The sequence below is a fragment of the Lissotriton helveticus genome, chromosome 12 (genome assembly GCF_964261635.1).
Source record: "Lissotriton helveticus chromosome 12, aLisHel1.1, whole genome shotgun sequence".
Taxonomy (NCBI): domain Eukaryota; kingdom Metazoa; phylum Chordata; class Amphibia; order Caudata; family Salamandridae; genus Lissotriton; species Lissotriton helveticus.
Window position 1 is genome coordinate 456,794,423 of NC_136073.1, and position 26,305 is coordinate 456,820,727.

General features: G+C 45.8%; 1 protein-coding gene across 1 annotated transcript in view; it reads left to right on the forward strand.

The window, feature by feature from the left end:
- TRADD (TNFRSF1A associated via death domain) overlaps positions 1-26,305 on the forward strand; it is a 177,660-nt gene that overhangs the window by 77,740 nt on the left and 73,615 nt on the right. The window contains exon 3 of the mRNA XM_078671044.1: positions 8,278-8,428. Within this exon, the coding sequence (XP_078527170.1) occupies positions 8,278-8,428 (151 nt within the window). The remainder of the gene's footprint in view (positions 1-8,277; positions 8,429-26,305) is intronic.

Here is a 26,305-nt window from a genome sequence, read left to right on the forward strand (position 1 = left end):
CATTCGCCTCCTTACACATGCAGACAGAAGCAGCAGAATTCCGAGCTGAACTTGTTTTACCCAGACAGTGTTTATTTAAAGCGTTTACATTGCAGCACACGGAAGTCTGTCAGCGCTGTCTTTTTCCCACTGCTGCTCACGTTATATATTTCTAACCGTTATTACAAGTGTTGTAGTAGGTGCACCTTTTTTGTGCAGTTATTCGTTCAACTTGAACCGTGCATTAACGTGAAGTAGATTATGTAACCATCGACATGGTTCTCATCAGGAAACGTGTCATTTTCATTTACAGCGATATGCCTGCAAGTCGAATTTTCAAACGATAAATTCTAGCGACCTCTGATTCCGTTGTAAGTGTTGTGGGTCTCACTTGGATACTGCACAAGTGAGGGGGATCATTTTGGGGTTGGGGGTTGACAACAAATGCTGCAGGCAGAGGGAATGTGTCTTAAATTGGTACGGTGGACATGGGGCTAAGTTCTGCAATTGTACTACTGAAAATGGCTGTGACGTCACTTGGTGCAGCAAGAGGGCTAAACACTTAAACGAGTTGTCAACCTGGATAGGTTTTTACATCGAGTCTGTGACTGGCGTTTTAAGTGTAATGGAGATGGCGTTAAGAAGGATGGTGTCTGAACGTGATGGTGGTTTCAGTAATTGCCGCCATGGTTTCAAAGGCCAGCGGCAGCAGGGCTCTGGAGAGGGGCAGGAGGCGGGCTTACGGACTGCGCAGCTAGTACTTGTTAAAAGCTGGAGGAGTCTCTGGAGAGAACAAGGACACCATTCAGAGCGTGGCAGGCAGGGACCCGAGCGAGGGAGGAGACCCGAGGGCGGAGCATCGCGGGAGCTGAGCAGAGGGAGGGAGCGCAGGCACAGAGCAAGGTGCAGGATCCCGACCGGCGCTGACTGAACGACCCCCAGCCATGGCTGCCGCTAGCAGGGCGATGCTCTTCCACCTGACCCTGCACCTCCTGTCCCTGTGCGCCTGGGTGTGCGCTTTCAACCTGGATACGGACGACGCCATCCGCAAGACAGGCGACCCCGGCAGCTACTTCGGATTTTCTCTGGCCATGCACCGGCAGTTGAAGCCGCAGGACCGACGAATGTAAGTCCGCCGGCGTGGTCTATTATGCTGCTAAGTTGCTTGCATTTTTTGCTAAGTTTTAAGGACAGCTGGTGCTGAATATTCTTTTCCGGAGGCGCCGTGTGTGCCAACACGGGGCAAACCTTTCTGGTAGTTTGTGCTAGTTTTCAAAAGTCCCTTGCCCCGTTGCCCCCCTTGCAGGGCTCCCCCCAGCGGGGCGAATGAGCGCAGATGTTGGTGATGCCAGCGCACAGGTTGTAAAAGAAATGGACCCTGATTTGAGTTTTGTATTCCTTCTTCTCGAGCGGGTTGAGTGAGGGTAGCGAGAAGTCAGCTGTCTGCTTCTTAAGTGCATTCCGATTAATACTTGGTTGCGGACGGTGTATCTGCGCCCCCCATAGTTGTAAGCGCTATATAAATGTTACAGTGCGCAGGCATGCCGGCTGCTGTAGATGGCACGGGTCCTCGTTGTACAGGTTGTTGTTGTGGGGGGTCGGATTGGGGTATGCGAAACCCTGCACAAGGCGGGGGCGGGGCGATGGCAGCCAACAGACCCCCACCAGGCGAGATATGCATGACAACAAAAGGCCGCGGGCTCCCTTCACCCCCGAGCAAGGCTGCATTGTCTTCGCACCAGGAAAGGCCCAGCCTTTCCGAAACGAAACTCCATGCAAGGCCCTTCCACAGGTAGTTCATCGTGAGCAAAAGAGAAGCGTCTGAGAGGCTCCGAGCATGTGCCACCGGTGAGCCCTGCTCACAGTGCGTGAAAGCATCCACGGCTTAAAGTGTCTCTTCCGGGTGAGGACAAGTTTACTAGCACACCAAACCTCCAATCATCATGTGCAGGCTGTAGTACAAATGTCCTAACTGTAGGAGGCAGCGTGCACAACCCCCAACCAGTGAAAAGCAAAATGATGTTGAGTCTTTTCCGAAATTCTTGTCAACAACTTAACCTTAAGCGTGCAAAAAACCTCCTCTCGTACTGTTTAGTTGTCAGTCAGCAACTTCTGTCCAACTGCAGGCTCCTCTATTCTGACAGAGTCGCTCACTCACCCCTGTTGCCTGCTTGTGCCTCCGTGTGCCCCTGTTGCCTGCTTGTGCCTCCGTGTGCCCCTGTTGCCTGCTTGTGCCTCCGTGTGCCCCTGTTGCCTGCTTGTGCCTCCGTGTGCCCCTGTTGCCTGCTTGTGCCTCCGTGTGCCCCTGTTGCCCGCTTGTGCTGTGTGGGTGTGTGTGGAGGGCTCTGGTGTGGCGCCGCGGCCAGGGTGACTGACGCTGGAATCTGGGGACCACGGTTCGATCCCCGGCTCCGGCGGCAGGTTAGCCCAGCACCATGTGACTCTGGGCAATAGCTCGCTTAATCTTCCCGACGGCCCCCAGCGCCTAGAGACCCTTACGGGTGATTGTGCGCTTTACAAATGTGGACTTCTTCTGTGTGGCTGTGTGTGTAGGAAGCTTTGTGTGGCTGTGTGTGTGGGGGGCTTTGTGTGGCTGTGTGTGTGGGGGCTCTGTGTGGCTGTGTGTGTGGGGGGCTCTGTGTGGCTGTGTGTGTGGGGGGCTCTGTGTGGGTGTGTGTGTGGGGGGCTCTGTGTGTGTTTGTGTGTGTCATTTGCGAGATATAAAGCTAGTGGCATTGTAAATGACAATGCCATTATTTATGTTAAAAAAAACATAAATAAAAATAATGTCAAGAGCAATGCCAATAGCTCTAACTTTAACAAAGGCAAAACCATTGCATTGTAAATGCTTGTTCAGTTGTGTCCTCAGTATTCTCGGCATTGTTAATTACTTTAATACTGGCTACCTTCTTTTTTGGAAATTGTAATTTCTTTTTTAGATGAGCAGGTTCCTTGTCTTTGGACTTGACGTGCTCTTCTCTTTGTTCTGATCGTCCTCTTCTTTCCGATTTCTGCGAGGAAGTCTGAAAAGATTGAGAGGGGCGTGTATCAATTTCTTGATATCTATCAGGTTTCTTTATATTATCCCTATTTCTAAGGTTGTATCTTTTCCCAGAGGGCTCACTTTGGGGAGACCTGCGTCCTTGGTTTGGAGATCTTTCTCTCCGCCGAGGAGACCTTCCTCTGGACTGGAATTTCTTTTCTTTAGGATTGGATTGTTTGTTTCCATCCCAGCTCTTTTTTTGTGATGTTAAATTATTATTAAAAAATACTTTTTCAGGACTTTCAATCAGTCGGGGTTTTACTGGTATTCCACCTAGACTATCTCTACCTAGTTCCTCATAGGACTTTTCTATCATTCTGGCAATTTCAGCTGGTTGGTCTGCTATATCTGTTTCTTTTAACCTTTGGCGGATCGCCACGTTTGCTGCTTCTCCCTTTATGTTGGCTAATAGTATTGCCGAGACCTGCTTGAAGTCTTTTAGTAATTTCATACCAAGAGTTAAAGCGGGTTCTGGACCGTATTCATCTTGAATTTGTTTTAGCACATCTGGTATTACCGAGATGGATGGAACACCATGCGTTTTTGTGTAAAGGGAAGCAAAGACTGTACCCCAAGTGTCACAGTCCTCCACGTGTGGTGCGATTCCCATTGGAAGACAGATAGTCAGAATCCTGTGTTTATCCACAGGGGTGGTGTCTGGAAACACCGCCTCTATTTGGGTGATTTTTTGTGCTAACCAGAATGGTATTTGTTCCCGTTTAGCTGGTACTTTACCTAGGCAGGACTGTATGTTCTGTGGTGTAATTTTATTTGTGTTCCCCTGATGAGGGGTCAGCTGTGGAATTTTAATTGCTGGTTGGATTGTTGAAGTCCGCATTACATATTGGACTAATTGTCTATGTACTTTTATTAATTGTTTTAGTTGTATTAAAAGATCTGCTGCAGACATTCTTTCGATGTCTGGATGTGGTGTGTATCCGGCTAGGACCGGCCACGTTGCTCCTGGTCTACCTAATGGACCGAGCCTGGTGATGTGATTATTATGTTTTAGGGCGCCTTTAAACAAGAGCAAGTGCTCTTGAAATTTGAGTGGTACTTCCACCTCCTCGAAAGGAGTGTACTCATTAGGAGGATCCTCTGTTTTGTAATAGTGGAAGTGCTTTGTTACAGCGTTTGCTGCTGGAAAGTGTATCCATGAATAGAATACCTCTGTCTGCCGATATTCGTGTGCCTCTATTACGAATATGACTGTGCCACCTCTAGGTGTCAGTCCATTTTCTATAAGTTTTAAAGTTATAGATTTTCTTACGTTGACCGGGATGAGTATTATATCCGGGTCTGCGTCTTGCATAGTATTATCAGCTGCTACTAGTTCAGCTGCTAATCTAGCTGTCTCTCTTTCTTCATCACTGTCTACCATTTTACCGACAGGAAGGTTATTCCGTTTGTTTGCAGATCAGGTTTCTTATGGAAACAAAGATTAGATGCACAATATTTTGGAACAGTGTATCCTTCAACGTTGACTAAACCAAGAACCATACATAGGAGTTTCCTCCTGCGAGGTTTGGCGGATATGACCTTTCACCCACTCCAGACGTCTTTGGAGTATTATGGGAAAAAAGGGGTTCTGTGTGAAAAAGCACGACTGAGTTACTCTAATGTCTTGCGTTAGTTTTATCGCCTTTCCAAACGTTTGGGCGCCATGTAGTGTAGTTCCTATTATCCCAATAGGCTCTGCGCATTGGAATAATACCTTCAATAGTATAGGCCTAGACCAGACGTTAACTAGGTCTTCTATTGTCGATATTAGACTTAAAGTTTTGGGTTTGCCAGCTAGCTCAGAGTTCACTAGAAACTTTCTCGAATAGGCAAGGAGGAGTTGAACCTCCCTGGATAGACAAGAAGGGATTTAGTTTCTGACAACCATAGAACATGACAACTTTGCTCTCCCCTAATCAAGAGTGTATCTCTAGAGTCGTGTGAAAACAAAAGACAACTTATTTTACTCAGTCAGTACGTGCATTCTTAGTCTCACCAGATTGTAGAGAAAAGGAAGAGACGGGCGTGTTCAATAAAAGATGGTATTTATTGATCAGTCTCTTTTCTCATACAAGAGAAATGGATCGATATTATCGCAATACTTATGGTTAAGTAAAGTGCATACAATAAAAGCAGGAGTATAAAATAATACTGTAAAAACATTTATATGGTTTCTAAGCCATAAGGTGGTTTAAAATGAATAAAATAGATACATACACATATACATTTGACTAATCGTACTCAACTGGTGTTTCTAACTACGCCTACCCCGGTGTACCTGACCTAAGCCTAATACGTGGGCTGGAATAGAAAGTAGCAGTTTAAGTTAAGTTTGTTTTGCCAAGTGACTGACTCAAGAATTCTCTGCAAGGGGTTATTCAGTTCTGTACCTGGAATCTAGGATGAATGAGGGATGGTATCTCTCGTCTCTGGTCTCGATATTCCAGGCTGCCTGCGACCCGGAAGCGCCGGAGCTGGATTTCTCGGCAGGAGAAAGCAGCGTCTCGTTCTCAGCGCGTCAGGAAGGCGGGGCTGCGCCAGCTGGGTCTGCTCTGCTCTGGGCTTCGGCAAGTCTGGCTGCTCCGATCTCGTCACCACCGCGTGTGTTTGCTTAAGGCAATACCGGTAATATTTATACCTGTAAGGTGCCGAGATTGACGTAAGGATGGACATAGATAAGTCAATAAGGATGTCATACGAGCTGGTCGTTAGCACATTCTTTTGCTGAAGTTCTCTGTGAAATCAAAACAATGGCCGCAGGGTTTTTCCCAGGTTGTCATAGGTTTGATTTGTTTTGAGAACTCCGTATGCCTTATCAGGGGCTGGAGGAATATTGCTTGTCTAATTAGATGGCAAGCGTTATGACCTAATCAGATAACACGTTCCTGTACCGTGGTGTGGCTTCATCAGATAACGGTTTCTGCATCATGGGATGGCTGCTAGTTAACTTATTAACCAGAACAGAGTCAGGAATAGGGGGATCGATACAGAACCTATAGGAATACATCACATGCCCCTCTGTCACGACCCCTCTATACCCATACCAACTCTTGTCCACCCTGACCCTATCGCTAAAGACACCTTTACCAAAAACAATGCCTCCTGGACGGAATTTCGACCAGTTTCTCTATCTACTGTCCTCAATATTATCTCTAAACTCAAACCATCTTCTCACACCAATGACCCTCTACCCGCCCAGTTTGTCCAGGAACTTAAACACATCATTGCCCCCATCTGGACAAATATTATCAATTCCTCCCTTGCCACGGGTTGCGTGCCTGCATCCCTTCAACTTGGTCAAATCTCTCCCATCCTTAAAAACCCCACCGCTGATCCCAATGACCTGAACAACCTACGCCCTATCTCTAATCTTCGCTTCCTCTCCAAAGCCCTTGAAAAATGTGTACTTTTCCAGTTAGACAAACATATCACTTCCTTCAATCTCCTCGACGTTTTCCAATCTGGTTTTAGAAAAGGTTGCAGCACAGAAACTGCCATGCTCAGTATCACTGATGACATTCATCGCTCTCTTGACAAAGGTTAATCCTCCCTCCTTATCCTCCTTGACCTCTCTGCGGCGTTCGACACTGTCCACCATCCCACCCTTCTTAATACTCTTAAAGACCGCTTTGGGTTTGAGGGCATTGTTCACCAATGGTTCTCTTCCTATCTCCAAAACAGATCCTAACAAATTAAACTCAATCACTGCCTCTCCAAACCTCAACCTGTCTCACTAGGGGTCCCTCAAGGCTCTATCCTTTCTCCTACCCTATTTAATGTATTCATGGAACCACTCACCCTCATCCTTAAACAAGCTAATATTAGTTATCACCTCTATGCGGACGACGTACAACTTTACTACAAGATTAAATCCCGCCATGACATCCATCTCCTCTACGATACCTTGAATAAAGTCCAAGCCTGGTTCCATCTCAACCATCTCAAATTGAATCCCAAAAAAACTGAAGTCATTCTTTTCACCCCCAAAACTGCTCTCTGCCCATTCAAATCTGGATCAATGACATCAATGCACTCAACTGCTCCCTCTCCACTTCTAACTCGGTCAAAATCCTTGGGCATCAGCATTGATAACAATCTTACTCTCATCCCACACATTAAAAATGCCGTGAAAGGTGCTCTCTTCTCCCTTCTCCACCTTAAAAAAATCAAACCTTTCATTCCTGTAGACAATTTCAAAATTGTTGTCCAATCTCTTGTACTGTCCAGACTTGATTATAGTAACGCCACCCTTGCTGGCACCCCTAAAGTCCACCTTACCCCGATCAAATCTGTCCTCAACCTGGCTGCTAGACTCATCTCTGATTGTAAACGTTTCAATCACATTTCTCCTATCCTCAAAAACCTTAACTGGCTCCCAATTGAAGGTAGATCCACCTTCAAGTTGGCATGTATTACTCACAAAGCCCTTCACCAGAACACCCCCTCTTACCTCTCTGACAAACTACAAAAAGCTGGGTGCTCCAGGTCCTTGAGAAGCACCAACGCCCTCGTCCTCATCCCCCCGAGACTCAATTGTACAAAGACACAATCACGTTCATTCTCTGGTAATGCCCCTACGATTTGGAACTCGCTCCCCAAAGATCTCCGCTGCAACCCCTCCTACCCTCTTTTCAAAAAAAGACTCAAGGTGCTTCTTCTAAACAAATATTGGGGCACCGAATAATCCCTATTCTGATTCAGTCCTCATTGCATTCTCCTCAATCCCACCCAGTCTCTCTTCTTTTCATACAACCTCCCCTCCTTCTCACTCTACCCCTTTTCTCTCCTATCTTTCTATCCACCCTCATCCCCCTACCTACCCTTAATTTACTCCCTTTCCTCAATCTCTTCTTCCAATCTGATATGTTTGTTCACATGCCAGTTTTTATTCATCCTGTAACTGTGTTCTATTTTGTTCTAGCTGTTTTTTTGTTCTTATGTTTATCATGTGTACTAGATATGTATTCTTCTTATCTGTCTGTAAAGCGCTCTGATACTCCTAGGTCCAGTAGCGCTATATAAAACCTTTTAAATAAAATAAATAAATAAAGATTGACTGTTTTTCGTAATTTAATGTTGATTGGCTGGTGTCAAAGGAACCAATGCATGATGATATTTGCTTAAATCTCACCATTTGTACAAGTATTGAATGGTTATGCATGATACTCCTAACTAATGGCTACCACACACTCACTGCAGGGTGAACTCCGCCCCCAGGCCCATGCTACTTCATTGTTTCACTGCATGTTCTGTAGGTGCAGGAGATGGACGCAAGCTTTCCTGTGTGGGTGGGAAGTGCATTTCTGTTTGTCCAGTCAACATCGCAGAAGATTGACCTGTCCAACCTTTATATGAACTCCAAGCAAAAGCCTCAAGTATTCAAGGCTCTTAAGTTAGCTCTGTCAGGTAAGTGATTTCATAATTCCTTTCATACCCAGACAGCATTTTCATTATCGTACCACTTTCTTTTATTTGCTCATAAGTGTGAATACACAAGTCAAATTGCTTGAATAGCAGCATTTCATTTTTAAAAATGGTTTCTCTTCTTTCATTTTTTTTAATGATGCAGTATATCCGGGGAATCTGTAGTATGTTAAAAATCTAGAGTATCTGATATGGAAATGCAAACTCTTTCCTTCATCCGCTTTGAACACTGAACACCTGAAAACCAGACTCTGCCGGTACCAATAGGAGACATCCCTGAGATCTAACCACCTTCGACACATTCGCATTCTGCGGTTTGCCAAGGTTCGTCTGGGTGCCAGGCCTTTTTTGGTACTGTGAGCCAGGCTTTCGAATACCTTGCCTATCCATCTCCACATGGCCGAATCGAGCACTGTTTCAGGAAAAAGCAAAAAAGCTGGCTCTTTAACCAAGTGTAGATTTGAGTAGCCATTCCTTTTCTTCAGCTTTTGAGCTCCAGGAACCCTCTGTAGAGGGAGCAGCGCTTTACAAATGCCATTGATTGATTGATGGTCTCCTTCTGGTCTTTGCCACCAGCACCATTCTCCTCTTTTCTGGCCTATCTAGAATTCCCATCACTAATGCACCATCTTTACAGATCTACCTGGACCATATGCAGGGTGTCATCACACAGTCCTCTAAAACTTAAAAACAAGCTTTGGCACAGCCAATAGGTCTCGCTTTTGGGGCCTTATAAGTATTTAGTTATGCAGCACAATATCCTTGGTGCAACAATACCAACTGTTGCATGGCTAAACACTTATAAGGTCCCAAAGGCGAGACCTATTGGCTATGCCAATGCTTGTTGAAAAAGATACACTGGAGGAGAGTACCAGAGGGAGGAACATTAATGGTGTGGAAGCTGGTCACCATACCAATTGAATCTCAACTGCACACCTGAGATTGAGACAGTGCCTACATTATGCATCGGAATAGTAATCGACAACTGTATCATGCATGCCTTTGCGAAATAGGCAAAGTACTTTGAATATAATTCTTTGTATGACTGTCAGTCAACAAAGTAATTTTAAGCATAATAATGTAAACAGAACAGAACTATTTGTTGTTAACGCACATCAGTTAGCTCCACTTCAGTAAACAATGTCATGAGGCACTGCTAAGACAAAGGCTAGTCGACCTTGAGGAGAAGTATCCCACAGATACAGCAAATGTAGAATACCATATATTTGATCACAGGGTTGATTGATGGGGTCAAAGGACAATTTTGTACAGAAAATGGCTCCATGAGTCCTGACTAAGTTGGAAGGAGAATCCATAATGAAAGAGGACCAATTAGGGCAAGACACTCACAATCTTAAGGAACAATAAGTACTATCTCACTTTTATCACCGTTCAGGAAAATATAATAATCAGCCATTCACAGTTACACATAATGGATGGAGATAGTCATATCATTTTGACACTCCAATGTGTTTATATGGCTAATGTATAACATTTTGAGGTTGAAATGTGCCTCTCAATGAGGAAGCCACTGCTACAATTCAGGATAGATACCCGTCAACATATAATATAGCAAGAAAATGCTTACCCATATTCTGAGACGGAGCAGACTGCAAGGAGTGTGCACATCTCGTAGCAAGCAGCATTGGATGTTCGTCAGAAACAGATGAAACACCATCCTTACTGAGGTCGTGCCAAGCCTCAATTATTGCAGTGACCTAAATGAAGGCCGCTCCAAAGCAGCTCACATAAAACTACATAAAGCTCAAAATTATTAATTGGTCTGAAGTTGTACGATCCAACAAGCCCAGCACAAACTTACCGCAATGGCTCCCAATTAAAGAGAGAGCAATATTGAAAACATCTTGCCTCGTAAACAAACAATGGGCTCCACATGGCGATCAAAACGAAAGAAGTGCAGCCTGTATTGCAAAAGTGCTTGCGATCACGATCAAAGCGAAAGACGTGCAACCGAGTGGTGCTAATGACCCGTGAAAGACAGATGGCGGCTGCGCACGTGCACGCTCGCTTGAACACAATCGCTAGGCCAGCCAGTAGCACTTTCAAAACTCACCTACTAAATGTCTCTCCGAGCAGCGCATACGCTGGCTCAGCGAGACCTAAAAATGATATCAAGGTCCTGAGAGCTCCCTACAGTTACTGTGTTTGTAGATTGGATTGCTGTAGATACACATGATCTGTACACTCCTGCCACCTAGTGTTGGGTTGGGTTCAGACATTGCACCTTGTTTTCTTTGAAGAAGCATCGAGTCACAGGATGTGCTGGGACTCTTCCTTTCATCCACAATGCGCATTGGCACTGACTCCACATTTCTGCCATCAGGTGGGGACGTTTTCAGCAATGGCTCCGAGATTGACACACTCCTTGTCTGGTTTTCCGACCTAACTTTTCTATTCCTCAAGACCAAAAACTCAGATAACAATCATTGTACACAGTCCTCCTGACAGGAAGACTTTTCTACCTTTGTTGACTGCAACAGGGTTGCCTTAATGCACAGGCAGCTGATACGCTGGTCCCCAACTCGATCAAGTCTATTTGGATCTCTACAAACCTTCTCTCGGAGTATGCAGGCAGGAAAGGGGTAATGGAACACGCACCCTTATAATTTTGTCAAAGGTGCAAAGCAAAATATCTGTGGGCAGACCTGCATGCTTTTGCAACCTTTGCCTCTCCCCAGACCCCAGCGAGAATTTTTCTGTGAGTTGTGTCTTGCCTTTCACTGCAAAAAGACTTTGAGGTACTGAAGGGGAAGGCATTGAGCACACTTTAAAATGCAGCAGCAGTCCTCCTCCGAGATGCCTGACATCTATGGTGAACAGACCTGCTCTGCATTGAAGAGGAAGAAGCGGGTCCCTCCGGAATCTCAGCAGCCCAACCGGCACCCAGCCCCAAGACATCCACCTAGCCCTTTGAAGACTTCTACAGAATTGTCCACGGCAACGTGGTCCCCTCAAATACGAACAACACAACAATCATGTATTACATACAGAAACATGGGGTCCCACTTCCTCCAGTTGTCTGCACTAGCCAAGTAGATTTGGCGCAGGGCAATCTGTAACAAAATCCATCTTCTAGAAGACCAGCTTTCTGGGTGGACAGTGACTTTTCAGACATGCTAAGCAGATTAAATCAACAAGTCCACTTTTGGAAATTCTACCCACAAGTTCTATTCAGGTACTACCAGCAGTGGGGAGCCCCATCCACCAACCTTGTATCCTCACCGAAAACAAAAGTGTCCAGGCTTTGCCTGCAGGTATCTACACCCTTAATCCATGTGCAGTGCACTATGGATGAACTGCCAGGAATCATTTCCCTGTGTTTGTTCACCTCTCCCACACCTCCCTTCTGCAGTGAGGAAAATGAGGCAGTACTTAATGCTCCTGGAGTTGTCCACCACTCCCCCTGAGAAGCTAACAATCCAACTGGACCTTCTCAGACAAAACGTAGCCAGATCAGGCACCTAGATCCTACATGGCTGCTATGTAGGCAAGTGGAAGAGGCTTTTCCACTGCTGCATCTACAAGCAACTAGACCCTTTCAAAACCATGGTTCAAGATACCATCTGTTACCTCTTACGCCTTCAGAAGGTAGGTCTTCCATTTACGTCTGTATGCCTACACTTGGCTGTGGTGGCAGCATACATGCAGAACAGAAAACACTTGTCCCTGTTCAGAATCTTTATGGATGGCATTTATGGAGGGATTCAGGGGTAATACCCACTAGAATATCCCCACCCCCAGTGTTGAATCTAGTAGTATTTACAAGGCTTATGGTGCTGCCTTTCGAACCCCTGCACCCGTCCAACTTACAGTTTCTCTGTGGAAGGTGGACTTTCTGACAACCATTTCTTTACTCAGGCGCATAAAAGAGTTATACGCTCTCGTCATTCAGGAACTACTCAGTCAGGAGCACAAGGACAGGGTAGTCTATAGGACCAATCCTAAGTTCTTCCCCACGGTAGTCTCACCTTTTCACATTAACCAAACTATTGAGCTACCTGTGTGCTTCCCACTGCCTGATTCAGTAGCAGAGGTGGTGTTACACACCTTGTATAACAAGCAGGCATTTCTGTATTTCATTGACAGAGCGAAGTTCTTCCTTAAATTTAAACACATCTTTGTAGCCTTTGCAAAACCCTACAATGGTCACCCTGTTTCAAAACCAGGCTTTGCAAGGTGGATCATAAAATGCATCCAAACTTGCTATACCAAGTTTAAACTGTACCTCCCAGGTCACACGCTACAAGTAAGAAGGAACCTAACAAAAGCCCAACCTGTCCTTTTGTGGTACAGGATTTGGACTGCCCCAAAAACGACTTTTAATCATGATATCCTAAAAGATAGCCTAAAGTTCGATCGGGCTCTCGAGATCCCATGGCTAAAATATGTTTTAAAACGTATGAAGGATCTTGACCTTCCTGAATATTACAGAAATCCTTGATCTCTAAATTCCGTCTCCAGAAAGCATTTTAAAATATATTGCATGACGCACTTGGAGGTAAACAGATTTGCTGTTGAGGCAACTAAACCTTCGGTACAATCGAATCAATTGATATTAACCACCCAACGGTATAGAGCTGTATTTAAAACTTTAATTAAGTGGTTATGATAGATTTGTACTAACCCGTTTAGATTTGAATTTTTCCATCATCTGATAAGTTTTCCAGAAACAAAAAATTGGTCCACAATATTAAGTAGTTGCCCATGTGATAAACAGTCTCAGCTATCGACAAAGCATGTGGTTTTATTTTGCAAATTCTATGTAATGCAAAGAAGGAGATGGATTTTACCAATCTTAAGATTGATGCTTCTGAGACAATCTAGACCAGCGTTTTTATCACTGCAATTTTTAGAAAATGAATGCTTCACAAAGTCAATTGCATCCTTTTTAAAAAGTATAGTGAAATGCAGAAAGATTATTTTCACATGAAATTTGTCAGAGTTGCCTTATGAAACTGTAGATAATGTTGGAATCAAATTCTATATTATTGAGTAATCTGTCATTAATATTATTCCATGTACTTTTTAACTATGTAATTGTAATGAATGTGACTTCTCTCCAATAAGCCACACTCAAACCCTGCACTCCCATTCTGGGAGGCAAATTTACTACTGCACCTCTAAATAATACATGTTTGCACAGCACTCCCATTCGGGAGGCAAAAAGGCAAATTCAGGTGCTTTTTAAGAGAATACACACAAGTTAATTAATGCAACATTTTAAAAAGGCAGGCCGAACATATAAGTCATGGCAGACTCAAAAACTGTTGATTAATGCAATGTTCAGAAAGGTAAGCCAAATAAATCAGTAAATTCAGATTGTCAAATGAATGATTAAATGAACAATTAAAATAACATGCAGTATGTACAGATAGCAAAGAGTGGAAAATATATATACCAGAGAAAGAGTGATTAGGAAAACCTCACCGATTGAATTTGCCTCATCCTTGCCAGCTCAAGCTGTAGAAAGTCCGTCAACAGCCCAGGAAGGAGTTTCAATCAGGACTCAAGTTCTGTCATCTCTACAGCAATATATCTATTCTGTGGTGAACTTCCCCCTGGCCCCCGTTGGCTCCCAGCTTAAATATCATTACTAAACGCAAGATGAAGGTTCTAGAAAACCTTGCCTCTTTCTCATCAGAAAAACCCCAGCCGGCTGTACCAATCTGCGTCAAGGCCAAGACTGGGGCTAGCCAAGCTCCCGTATTTTGACTTCGAGGCAGAATTGCACATTCTACAGATAATATCCAGTTCACTCTGGTCGGGGAGGTGCGAAAAACAAGTGAGGAGTTGAAAGACCTTGAATATGAATCGCAGGAACTGCTGTGCACGCAGAAGTACGGCAAAGTCAGAAAGCAAGATGACATGAGGCCATGTCAAAGCCAATAGTAAGAAATGTACTGTTCTACTCTGTGACAGCTCTCACTAAAAGACAACAAGATTACAAGACAGAAGAGAAGCAGGCATATGCAGGACCGTCTCATATATCCAGGCTAAGGTAAAATAACACACTAAAGTCAGTTGAAATGGTGGTAGTTGAGGGTCATCATAGGGTGCCAAATCACAAGAGCGCCACTTTCACTACAGTAATATAGATGCGTTTTTATTGTATGCTTTTATGAGTTTCTCAAAAAAATCAAATAAAGTGGGCATTGATTGATTGAAAAAGAAAGAAGGAAGTCGCCATGACTTTTCTAGGTAACATACCATTAACACATGAACAAAAACCTGCAAGGCAGCTGCCTAATCCACTCCACACACCTTCAGACAACATTACAGTGTGGATATATTAGACCATATACAGACTGTGATTGGCCTGACGTAGTTCTGAAAACAGTTCCAAACATCTGCATCATTTGGCTGCTAGCCATTGTTTGCCGGAGAAACTGCTTTGACAGTCAATGCCGAGCTTTGTATCTGCAGCCACACAAGCTGTGAACAGAAAATATTGTAAGCATCTGTTGGTAGAGTGTATTGCTCTTAGATTCACATGTACCTTCCCTCCTTCTCAGAAGTCAGAAATGATGGAACATTTTTTTCTTTATCACCTTTTTAGAAGTTTACAGTGCACACAACACACTACAGTAGTCTTACTCTTCACTCCATTTTCCCCTTCCACCCGCTATGTGGAAAAAAAACAGTTTAAGGTGGAATCAGTGCTTGTGCGCAGTGTGAAGAAGTCAGCACTGTGACTTTGGAAGGAAAACAAGCTGTACTATCCGAGCCCAAAACTAGGTGCCAGAAGTATGCAAAGCATGTGAATCTACTGCACTACACACTGCAAAACATGCTTGGAGGCTAAGCAACATTTTCCTTCATTTGGAGTCCAAGGTCGAATTCCAGAAAGGTAAGGCAAGTACTGGAAATATGAAGTACTCTTATGTTCCACCTCTTTCTCAACTTGTGTTTCCGTGACACCTAGTGGCGGGACTAAAACTGTTTCAATAGCTGTGTTAGTACAGAGTATTCCGCACCCATGCCATGCATGCATACATGTGTTCCCCATCCCAGCACGTGCTCAAATCCTGTCAACCTTTTCTGCCGAATGGTGTAGATTGAAAACAATTTCTTTGGCACAAGTCAATTTTCTTACACCAGTTTTTAAGCTGATCTTTCCTGTCATCGTTTTCATCTTTCAGATCCAGTGCTCATGCTGGAATGTCTTGGCTTCAAGCAGTGCATGTACTTCCTTTGCCATTAAATTACCTGTAGAACCCCTGCTTCTTATGCTTGGGGAGCAATCATCGGGAGCATATCTGCAGTGTGTCCTGCTATCAGTAAGAGGTCTTTCTAGGTGTGCCTAGCTTGCTTGGAGAGTAATGAATCACCGATCCCCAAACAGACTCTGGATTTCATCACTAAAAAGCAGAGCCAGGAGGCAAGTACAAGGTTCTTGCCCACCTTGTGTGGAATATTATCTTCTCTTTTATGTTGGCCCTGCTGGTTCTTTTCCTGACTCTATAATCGGGGGCCGGTTTGTGTGTTCATCCTCCACCAAAAAAACAGTACCTCAGTGAGTCATGCATTTTGGGTGGCAATCTATGCCTCAGTGCCACTTACACCATCACAGCGGTGTTGGCTCCCTCTCCCTTCACCCTCCGCTTCCGACCCACCTCTGGGATGCAACTGAAGTATTAGCATATCTTGCTCCTTTGTAGAATGTAGAGTCCAATGCAGCTTTGTTGGCAGCGAACAGAAGTCTTGGGATTTTTTACGCATCTGGTTCCCCTTCTGATCTGGTCAACATCCCAGGTCACATTCTCAGATGCATGAGTTTTAATGTCACCACCTGGCAACAGGCCACATGTTCCAGGCAGACCTTGTCACATACAACAGATGGAGTGTCCGCACCCAGGAGCACAGGCTCCCCGGGTTCTAAACTCTCACCTGCTCAGGAGAATTTGCTGCACTGCTGGGTTTGGACCAGGTCCTCCTCTGTTTGTGGAAAGTCCTAGTTGCTGTTCTACCAGAGGCTCAAACCATTTAACTGAGGGTCTCCAGAAAATAATAGTACAAATAGGTGGTGGCTTAGGAGGAGACCAGACGATGTGTCTCCGTTGAGCTTCCTGGCCCAGGACCCTGAAATGGTGGTAGGTTGGTCACAGAGGCAACTACGCTGCAGCAGAAAGGTGGGTACTCACAACGAGGCAGCCAGATAATAATATGAAGACCAGAAGAGCAGATTAAGCCTGATCTCTCCACCTCCATGACGAAAAGCACGCTGCCATAATCAAGTTCACTGAGCAAAATAGCAAGAAGATTGAGACAAGTGATTCCTCCTCTTGCCCCCCCACCCACCCTTCCAATCCCCAGGGAGAAGCCGATTCACAGCAAGGAGCACAGTTACATCTATCTAGTCATATACCCCCCAAATGTGTCTTTTTTTAAATAAAACTAATCAAAGCAGACCGGTAACCCAAAAAACTTTGACCAGTGTACAGATCTAAAAATGTGAGGTGAGTCAAGAAAGTGCCTCACGTAAGCAACACCGGGGGAGCTGCTGGTAGGTACTCACCAGTTAGCTCACTGTGTCATCATTGGCACTTTCCTAACCCAAAAGGAAACTGAGTTGCGCAGCACACTTGAAACTAACCAACCCAGCACCATGACCAAGCTAGCTGAGGATATGACCAACTTCAACCAGTGGCCCTTTAACTGTGCTGGGGCTCTGGCATCCATCGAAACCCACAAACACTGCAGAACCAACAAACAGGCCTTCTGGTATACGGAAGAACTCCGGGACTCCAAAATATACTGCAAACGCTGATGCCAGAGCAACCTTCAAGGCTTCCCTCAGGCACTACTAGCCCTCAGGCACTACTACCTCCTCCTGAGAGACGCCAAGAGAACATCCCTCACAAATCAGATGAAAGCTAGCTCCGATAGCACCAAAGAGATTTTTGCCCTCAACTAGGAATTCACCACCCCAGAAGCGTCAGCCAACTCCATCACACCTGTCCAGCCACTCTGCGTCAACCTCTCAAACTACTTCAACAGCAAAATGTAAAAGATATGAAATAACTTCGAAAAACATAGGAAACCTGCGAACATCATCAGCAAGCTGCACGCTAATCACTCGGTCGGACACCTTACCAACTGGAGAACAATTAACAAGGAAGATACCACTTCTAAAAGGAAAATGGTCCACTTCAGGGCCCTTACGGACCCATGTCCACATCACATTTACAACCTAGGAAGACCTGTGACCTGTAAATTCCTTCCTCACATTATCAACTCCTCTATAGAGTCCACAATGTTCCCCGGGGACAGAAAGCATGCTGCAGTCACTTTTCTCCTCAAGAAACCGTCAGCAGACCCCAACAAACTGAGCAACTTCTGCCCAATCTCAGGACTACCATACCCAGCGAATATGATAGAGAAGGCAATCAGCCAGCAACTCACCAACCACTGAGATCCACAACCTTTTCAACCACTCCCAATCCAGCTTCCGAAGCAGCCACAGTACAGAGACCGCACTCCTCGTCGCCACAGATGAGATCCGCACCCTTCTAGATTGAGGAGAAACAGCCATCATAATTCTGCAGGACCTCTCAGCGGCGTTCAACACCGTGTCATAACCCAACCTCATGAAAAGACTACACGCAAAAGGCATCCAAGGTCTAGCCCTCGATTAGGTATGCTCCTTCCTCACAGGGAGAACAAATGGAGTCAGACTCTCTTCCTACACATCAGAGCCCAAGGACATGATTTGCGGAGGATCATCTCTCGGCCCCACCCTATTCAACATGTACATTACACCACTCGCCGACATCATTAGATCTCGCAGTATCGCCATCATCTCCTACACCGATGACACCCACCTCATCCTCTCAATGTCAGACAAGTCCCCCATTACCCGATACAACCTCACCAAATGCTTGAGCTGCATAGCATAATGGATAAAAAACAACTGCAAAAACTAAGCTCGAACAAGACAGAAGTGCTGATCTTCGGGAACAAGAACTCCATCCTTGGACTCCACCTGGTGGCCATCAGAGCTGGGCCCAATACCATCACCCTCTAACACGCACAAATCCTGGGAATCTTAGACGATAAACTCAACATGGCCTCACGGTTTAGCTCCTCCTGCATCCACATACTGTGCATCCTCCGATAAATCTTCAAGGGGATCCTCAAGAACACCAGGCGTACCGTCACTCAAGCCCTAGTTACCAGTAGACTAGACTACGACAACACACTATGCTGGCAACCCAAACCACCTGATCACGACTCCAGACCATCCAGACAGGCACAGCCGGACTCATCTTGGACCTCCCACGCCGCATCCACATCACCCCTCACCTCAATAACTCCACTGCCCACTGATGCACAAATGCTGCCAATTCAAATTCCTCACACATGCATACAAGGCAGTGCACATCATAGGACCAGCTTACCTCAGTGCTGTCTCCACTTCCATCATCTCACCAGAGACTTACGCTCTGCCTCATTCTCTCTCTCGCACACACACCTCACATCTGCAAAAGTAGAACAGGAGTCCTGGTCTTCTCCTACCTCGCATCCAAAACTTGGAATGACCTCCCTCTACGTTCTCCCTCCACACACATAAGAGCCTCCTCCTCGCTTCCGGAATTCTGCAAGAAGCTGAATGTCTGGCTTTTCAACTAACACCCAGCAGATGACCTACACACCTGCTCCAGTGCCTTGATACCCTTCGGGGGATAAGCGGCACTTTACAAATCCACATAACATAACAGGTCCCATCGCACAGGAGAACTTCCTTTATATGCTTTGACCTAGCTGCCTCCTTGAGCTTGAAGCTTAGTGTCCCTTCTATACTGCATCAGTATCATATTGCAACACTCAAACTCAATAGTCAGGAGGGGTGGTGTTACTACATTCCCGTACCTTTGATCCCAATTCCCAGATATTCCACTGAGTCAGCTGAACAGAGGCTTCAGAGAATGAATGAGCCAACATTAGGGGATCTTTTTGATAGGGGGCAGCCAAGCTAGTTAATCTCATGTCAACAGCTGCTCCCACATAATGAACAATTTAGAAAAGTGCTAGTAATTCTTTGAGTGACCCAAAGAGAGAGCAAAATCTAAGCCTCTAGAGGCTAGACATTGAGTCTCTCTTAAATGAACACGACACTAGAAGGGGCCTTTCTGTATTGTAAGGATAACTAAGCAATCCACCGCAAACTGCCAAACCTTAATAGGTAACCAGATGTCAAATGGAATTAGAAATACAAATCATGGAAGATTGATGGCTAATCATATAGCCTGGGACAGCAAAAGAATAGCTATAACCTTTGTTTACTTTGGTACTTGACCCCAGTTCATGTACATGCAATATTTTGATTTGATGAGCTCTGAAGAGGGTGTGGAGAAAGAGGTGGTCAGGCAGAAATCATACAAAAATTTGGGAAAAACATACTAGAAGAATTCACAATCATATTAAAGATCTATCTGAAGCTGGAACCTCAGACCTTGAGAGGGCTCTGAATACCCACTTAACAATATGACTAGGAAGCTTCTCACACATACACTATTGGCTGCAAGGCTCACCATAGAACACTTCTGGAAACTTTGCAGCTCCCTCCGCTTAAAATTTGGTGGTCTAAGCTGTGGTCAGTTTACACCATGGAAAAATGAACTGCACCCACACTAAAAATTCAGGCCGACTAAGGGAGAGTCCGGGGCACGTGTCAATGGCGCTGCAAAGATCAGGCATTTGTTTTCAGAGTTCACTCTCTGAATCTAAATTATCCAACTATGGGCAAATCAATTAATTGAGTGTAAAACAGTAGCCTATTAGCAGAATCTCAAAAAAAATGTCAACACTTCCAGGATTGATGAGATGATGAATACAGATGTAATGTGCATCTGTTGCCAGAGAATGCAATTTTTGTATAAAGAATTATGTAATGGCTCTGCACTTGAAAAAACTCTAACTGAAGTTGCAGGGCCAAAGATCGCGATTGCCCTACACTCCTTGTAGCTACAACTTGACCTCTCCAGGTCTGGTACTCAGACCTACTCCACCTGCTGTAGAGTCACTACATGCTACTCCGCCATAGGAAAGACTCCCCTTTCATAGAGAGTCAGCACACTGCATCCTTCCCTACCATCGCTTAGCTTCGGCACATGGTCCTGAGAAATTTTACTTTCAACAACTAGACCTTCCTTGGAGTACTTGGGGGTCTTTCTGGCTCTCCCTGTGTAAAGTCTGTGTAGTCTCTCATGACTGATCCCACCTGTCCTCTAAATTTAATGTGGTGTGCATGAATGGGGGCAGGGGTATGTGCTTGGGTACATGAGAGCAGGGGTATACCTAGTTTTGGCCCACCCTCTTCATCCATTCTACAGTCAAGTGCATGCCTAGTTTTAAATTCACATCTGCTGACTGGAGCAGCTAGAAGGATCCTTAGTGTTCACCTCACTGAAGCAAGTCAATTACATGATATCTGGTAGTGGGCAGATAGAGACAACTCTTCAAGACTGTAGGCAAAGCTGTGGCAAAGAACTGCACATGTACACCAGAGATGGGCTGTCTACCCAGCTCCTACGCTCTTGATTATGCTCTCCTGGAGAGGCTAGGGCCCATCAATATCACTTGACATTTGCCACACATTCCACATATAAGAGTTACAGATCTGCTGCAGTCTGGTTTCCTTGGGGCCATCTTTGAATGTGAGTGGATTGTTGTTTTGAGGTCGACCCTGCTGTTTTACATTTAAGACTCCCCCCTGACCTATTCATTCTTCACCTCCTGTGTTTTTTATTTGAGAGCTAAACATTAGTTTAGAGGAAACTCCATCTGTCTCCCCTCTATAGGAGAGGGACTTGAACCAGGACTTAGTAAGAATACTTGCACTACTGCACTTTGCAGAGAAAAGAGTCCCTGTCTCAGTTCAAGATGGCAAGCCAGTCCAACTACCCAACCTTCCAACATGGTGCCCTCTGAAGAATTGAGCCAGACGACAACGGAGCTTTTGTCTGTGCCCAGCTAAGAAGCTTGCCGCAATTGCAAACCTCAATATAAAGCAATGGGGTTACCCGGTTATGTGCAGAACCTGGAGATTCGTACATTAAGTGAACAGTGGTTCTGCCACCTATTAGCTTTAGAAAGCGTCTAAAATATTTGTATACTTGGTCCCTCTACTAAGATGCGACTATCATTTGATGAAATATGTCCAATTTCAAGTCCAGGCTAAAGAAACTCATGTAATTCTGAATCAATATATGATTTTATAACAAATTAGATGAAAGTTGTGCACTCATAAATGAGAACAAAACATATGTTTATGTTTGATTATGTTTTCGTGATTTGTATTGCGCGCAAATACCCTGAGGTGTCTCGGCGCATATGGATCTTCCTAGGACAGAGACCAGCTGGGAGAATCATTGATCAAATAACCAGGTTTTCAGTAGTTTACGAAAAATGACGAGAGTAGGACTGGTTTTGATGAACAAAGGAAGCGAATTCCAAAGCCTAGGAGTCGCCACTAGGAAACGTCTGTCTCCCCAGGTGGAGGTTCTAGTACGTGGGACTGGTAGGAGACAGGTGAAAGATGAGCGTAGGGATCTGTTAGGGGCATAAATCCGGAAAGCGTTCTTCAGGAACCGTGGTCCAGTGTTGTAAATAGCCTTCTACCGAGCGCTTTAAATTTGATCCGGCTTCTGACTCGTAGCCAATGCAAGTGACGTGTGGAGGTGGAGTGGTGTTTAGGGATGCCAAGCAGGACTCTAGCTGCCACATTTTGGATAGATTGAAGCTTATTTAAGACCTGTTCTTGCATGTTAAGGAAAAGAGCGTTACCGTAATCCATTTTGGAAAAGATAAGAGTGGTGATCAAGGTTCTTCCTGCTGATGCTGGGAGATATGGAAGTAACTTCTTAATTTTCCTTAGCATGTAGAAGGAGGATGAGACCACTGTGTTCACGTGGTGTTTGAATAACCGTTTGTCATCGAACATGACCCCGAGGTTTCTGACCTTGGCCACTGGGACTGGCGGTGGACCAATTTCGCTTGGCCACCAGATGGAAGACCATTCCGGAGAGAGGTTGCCAAAGGTCATAACCTCGGTTTTGTCCGAGTTTAATTTCAAGCAGTTACTCGACATCCAGGAGCAGATGGCTAACATCCCTTCCTGGAATCTCCAAGCAACAGCTGATCCATCCTTATGCACTGCCAACACCAGCTGGGTGTCGTCCGCATAGGTGGTTAAACACAGCCCGTGTGCTTTAATGACCCTTGCCAAGTCCGACACATATATGTTGAATAGTGTCGGACTTAGCGAAGAACTCTGGGGCACCCCACAGGGTAGAGTGAAGAAGGGCGAGTAGAACGTGCCCAGCTTCACCGCCTGCGTGCAGTTGGCCAGAAATGAGGCGAGAAGATCCTTAGCCAGATGGTTGATCCCTAAGGTTGAGACACGGTCGATCAGGATGGAATGATCGACCGTGTCAGAGGCAGCGGACAGATCTAAAAGTATGAGGTCCGCCGCCCCGACTTGGTCTAGGATAGCCCTGATCTCATCAGAAGCCTTTATCAGGGCGGTTTCTGTACCATGGCCCTTCCTGAACCCGAATTGAGTATAGTCTAAAAGTTGATTGTGATCGATGAACTCAGAGAGCTGCTGGTTCATAAGTGTTTCAAATATTTTAGCAGGGAAGGGAAGGCAAGCAAAGGGTCTGTAGTTGGCTGAATCAGCGGGGTCAAGGGAAGGTTTTTTTTAGCAGCGGTTTAATGACTGCTTTTTTCCATATTTCCGGGTATGAGCCTGTCAGAAAGATGGAATTACAAATGTCTGTGAGGGGAGGCGTAATAATCTCAGTGATTAGATTCAATATGGAAGGAGGACATGGATCTAGAGGAGAGCCTGACCTAATGAGGGTAGTGAGTTTACTAATCTGTTCAGCCGAAACTGTTTGAAAATTGGAGAAAGTCAGTCTGGGGGATGAGGGCAGGAGGTGAAGATCAGAGCCCTCAGGGTGGTTTTGGGAGGAGAAAGCTGAGTATATATTGGTAACCTTGGTGGCAAAAAATGTGGCTACCGAATTGCAGAGCTCTTGAGATGCCTCAATGGAAGGACCTGTCGGGGGATTAGAGAGGGTGTTAACTACTTGTAACAACTTCTTAGCCGAGTTCTGGGCAGACTCAATTTGGGATAAGAAGAAGGTGCTCTTGTGCGTGACAATGGATCTCTTATATATAGCTAGCGCATCTTTATAAGTTTGCTTGTCCAAAGGACTGTAATGTTTGCGCCAGTGTCTCTCGAGGTTCCTACAGTACTGTCTCTGGAGTCTAAGGTCCTCAGTAAACCATTGAGCAGATGGAGTAGCGCGGTTGGGAAAGATGGGTTTAATCGGAGCTACCCGATTGACCGCATCCTGGATCAAGTCCTGGTACATGTTGGACACTAAACTGGGATTCGAAGAGGCCTCATAAGGGGATTTAGTCAGGGTATGAGTAAATAGAGAGATATCTAGGTTTTTCCAGACTCGAGTGGTCTTGGGAATGCGAGCTTTGGACTGAGGAGGGTTAGGATTGTGGGCTCTCATAGTAAAGATGACTGCGAGGTGGTCCGACCACGCTTAAGGGAGGACGGTGAGCAGCGAGATGTCAGCGTTATTAGTGAACAGAATATATATACGCACACAGATATACAATATACAATTACACTTATCAACAAATTGGTGACGTGAAGTGAAAACAAAGAAATATATTTACAAATCACAGCACAATATACACATCACAAATGAACGTATTTTTAAGACATGCATTTAAACACAGTGTGAGGAAAGTAAAAATATGTTTCAACCCTACTAGCAATGTGTTACGCTTGGCGCTGATACGGGGACAGTGATAGGCAACAAACGGGCTCTGGTTAAGGCTGGTTTTATTGAAGCCAGTAACTGATCAGTACACGTGGATCTGTGGTGGGTGGGACGCCGAGGAGACCGGCTTCTACTGCGTCTCCGAAGGCGGACTGTCTCCTTCTTCCGGAACCCTTCGGGACTTCGTGGGGGCTGGTCCTCGTCTTCGGAGTCCGTCGCGGCGGGAGGTGTGGCTCCCCCCAAAAAAAGGTAAAGAGAAAAAAAGAAAGGGGTTCGTGAGATCACTGCTCAGGGAACCTCGTTTTAGGGAAGGGAGTGAGAGGAGACACCGGTGCTCTGCTGTACAAGAGAGTGGGGTAAAGTGCACGGGGAAAAGGAAACCGGGATATATCAGGCGTCCCGTGGCTTGGTACCTAGCGTACCTCTAATGTCTACCCAGCCCCGCAAACGGTCACGCACCTGGTTTAGCCACGCACCTCCCCTGGGTGAGTGGCTGGGCGGCTCGTGGGAACGGTGGCCTTCTGGCGTTCCTCCGTCCTTAGCAGTCGCCGATTCTGCTTCCTGTAGGTGTCTTTCCTCTTCTTCTCCCCCGGCCTCTGCTGTTCCTCGCCGCTCTCTCTCTGCTACCGTACTCTCGACGTCTTCCTCCGATGTTCTTCTCCTCTCTCGCTCGTCTCCTCCTGCAACTCCGTACTCAATACTCCTCCCTGCTCCAACCTCCGGGTGATCATGCACACCTGGGACTCAGAGCCGGCCCTTTTTGACAGAAATGCATAGTATGCCGGCTCCTCCCACGGAGCGTCCTTCCAGGAGTTAAAGGGCCATTCCAGTTCCTTCGTATCCTCAACAGCTGAATCGATGTCCTGTGGGGCGGGAAGAGAGAGAGGGGGGGTGGTAAAAGTGCATCGCGGTTCACCGCTAATGTTTCTCGCCCACCCTGATGCATTATGATACTTGTGGGCGGCATTGACAAACAGTCCCCTGACGTTCTCCTGTACACCCCGTTACACACCTCCCCCCTAGGATGCTCCCGATCGGGGAGCGGATGCCTGGAGAGGAAGTCCGCACTAACATTCTCTGTTCCCTTCCTATGATGCACTGTGAAGGAGTAGGGTTGAAGGGCCAGGAACCACCGCATCACCCTGGCATTATTGGATTCATTACGTGCCATCCATAAAAGGGGAGCATGGTCAGTGTAAAGGTCGAACAGGTGCCCCTCTAAGTAATATGCTAGTTTCTCCACTGCCCATCTCACCGCTAAGCACTCCTTCTCAATGGTAGCATATTTTAGTTCCCTCGGGAAGAGCTTCCGGCTGACATATACCACTGGATGCTCATGCCCGTCCTCCCCCTTTTGGGACAGTACCGCTCCTATTCCGTACTCTGAGGCGTCAGTGTGTAAAGTGAAAGGGACGGAGAAATCTGGGGATGTCAGTACTGGGGCGGAGGTGATGATGCGTTTCAAATGTTGGAAGGAGTTGGACATGGACTCGTTAGGACGGATGGGGCCGTTCGATTTTCCGGGGTTACGCAGGGCGTCTGTAAGGGGGGCTGCAATGTCGGCAAACAGGGGGATGAACCTTCGGTAATAACCGACTAACCCTAAGAATGCTCTCATTTCTTTTCTAGTTGCCGGGAAGGGTGTCTCAGCAATGGCCCTCACTTTCTCAATCTGAGGCTCTATCAACCCGTGTCCCAGCATGTATCCAAGGTATTTTACCTTCTGAAAGGCCATCCGTGATTTTTTTGCGTTGACTCGAAGACCGGCGTTCTCCAGTACATTAAAGACGCGGTGTAAATGGAGCAAGTGTTCTTCCCACGTTCTACTGTGGATGATTATGTCGTCCAAATAGGCGGCTGCCACAGAGGAGACCGGTGCCAGTACTGTATTCATGAGCCTTTGGAAAGTGGCAGGGGCCCCATGCAGCCCGAAGGGGAGGACAGTGAACTCATAATGTCCTTCGTCTGTACTGAAGGCAGTTTTCTTTTTATCTTCCTCCCTTAAGGGCACCTGCCAGTATCCTTTTGTCAG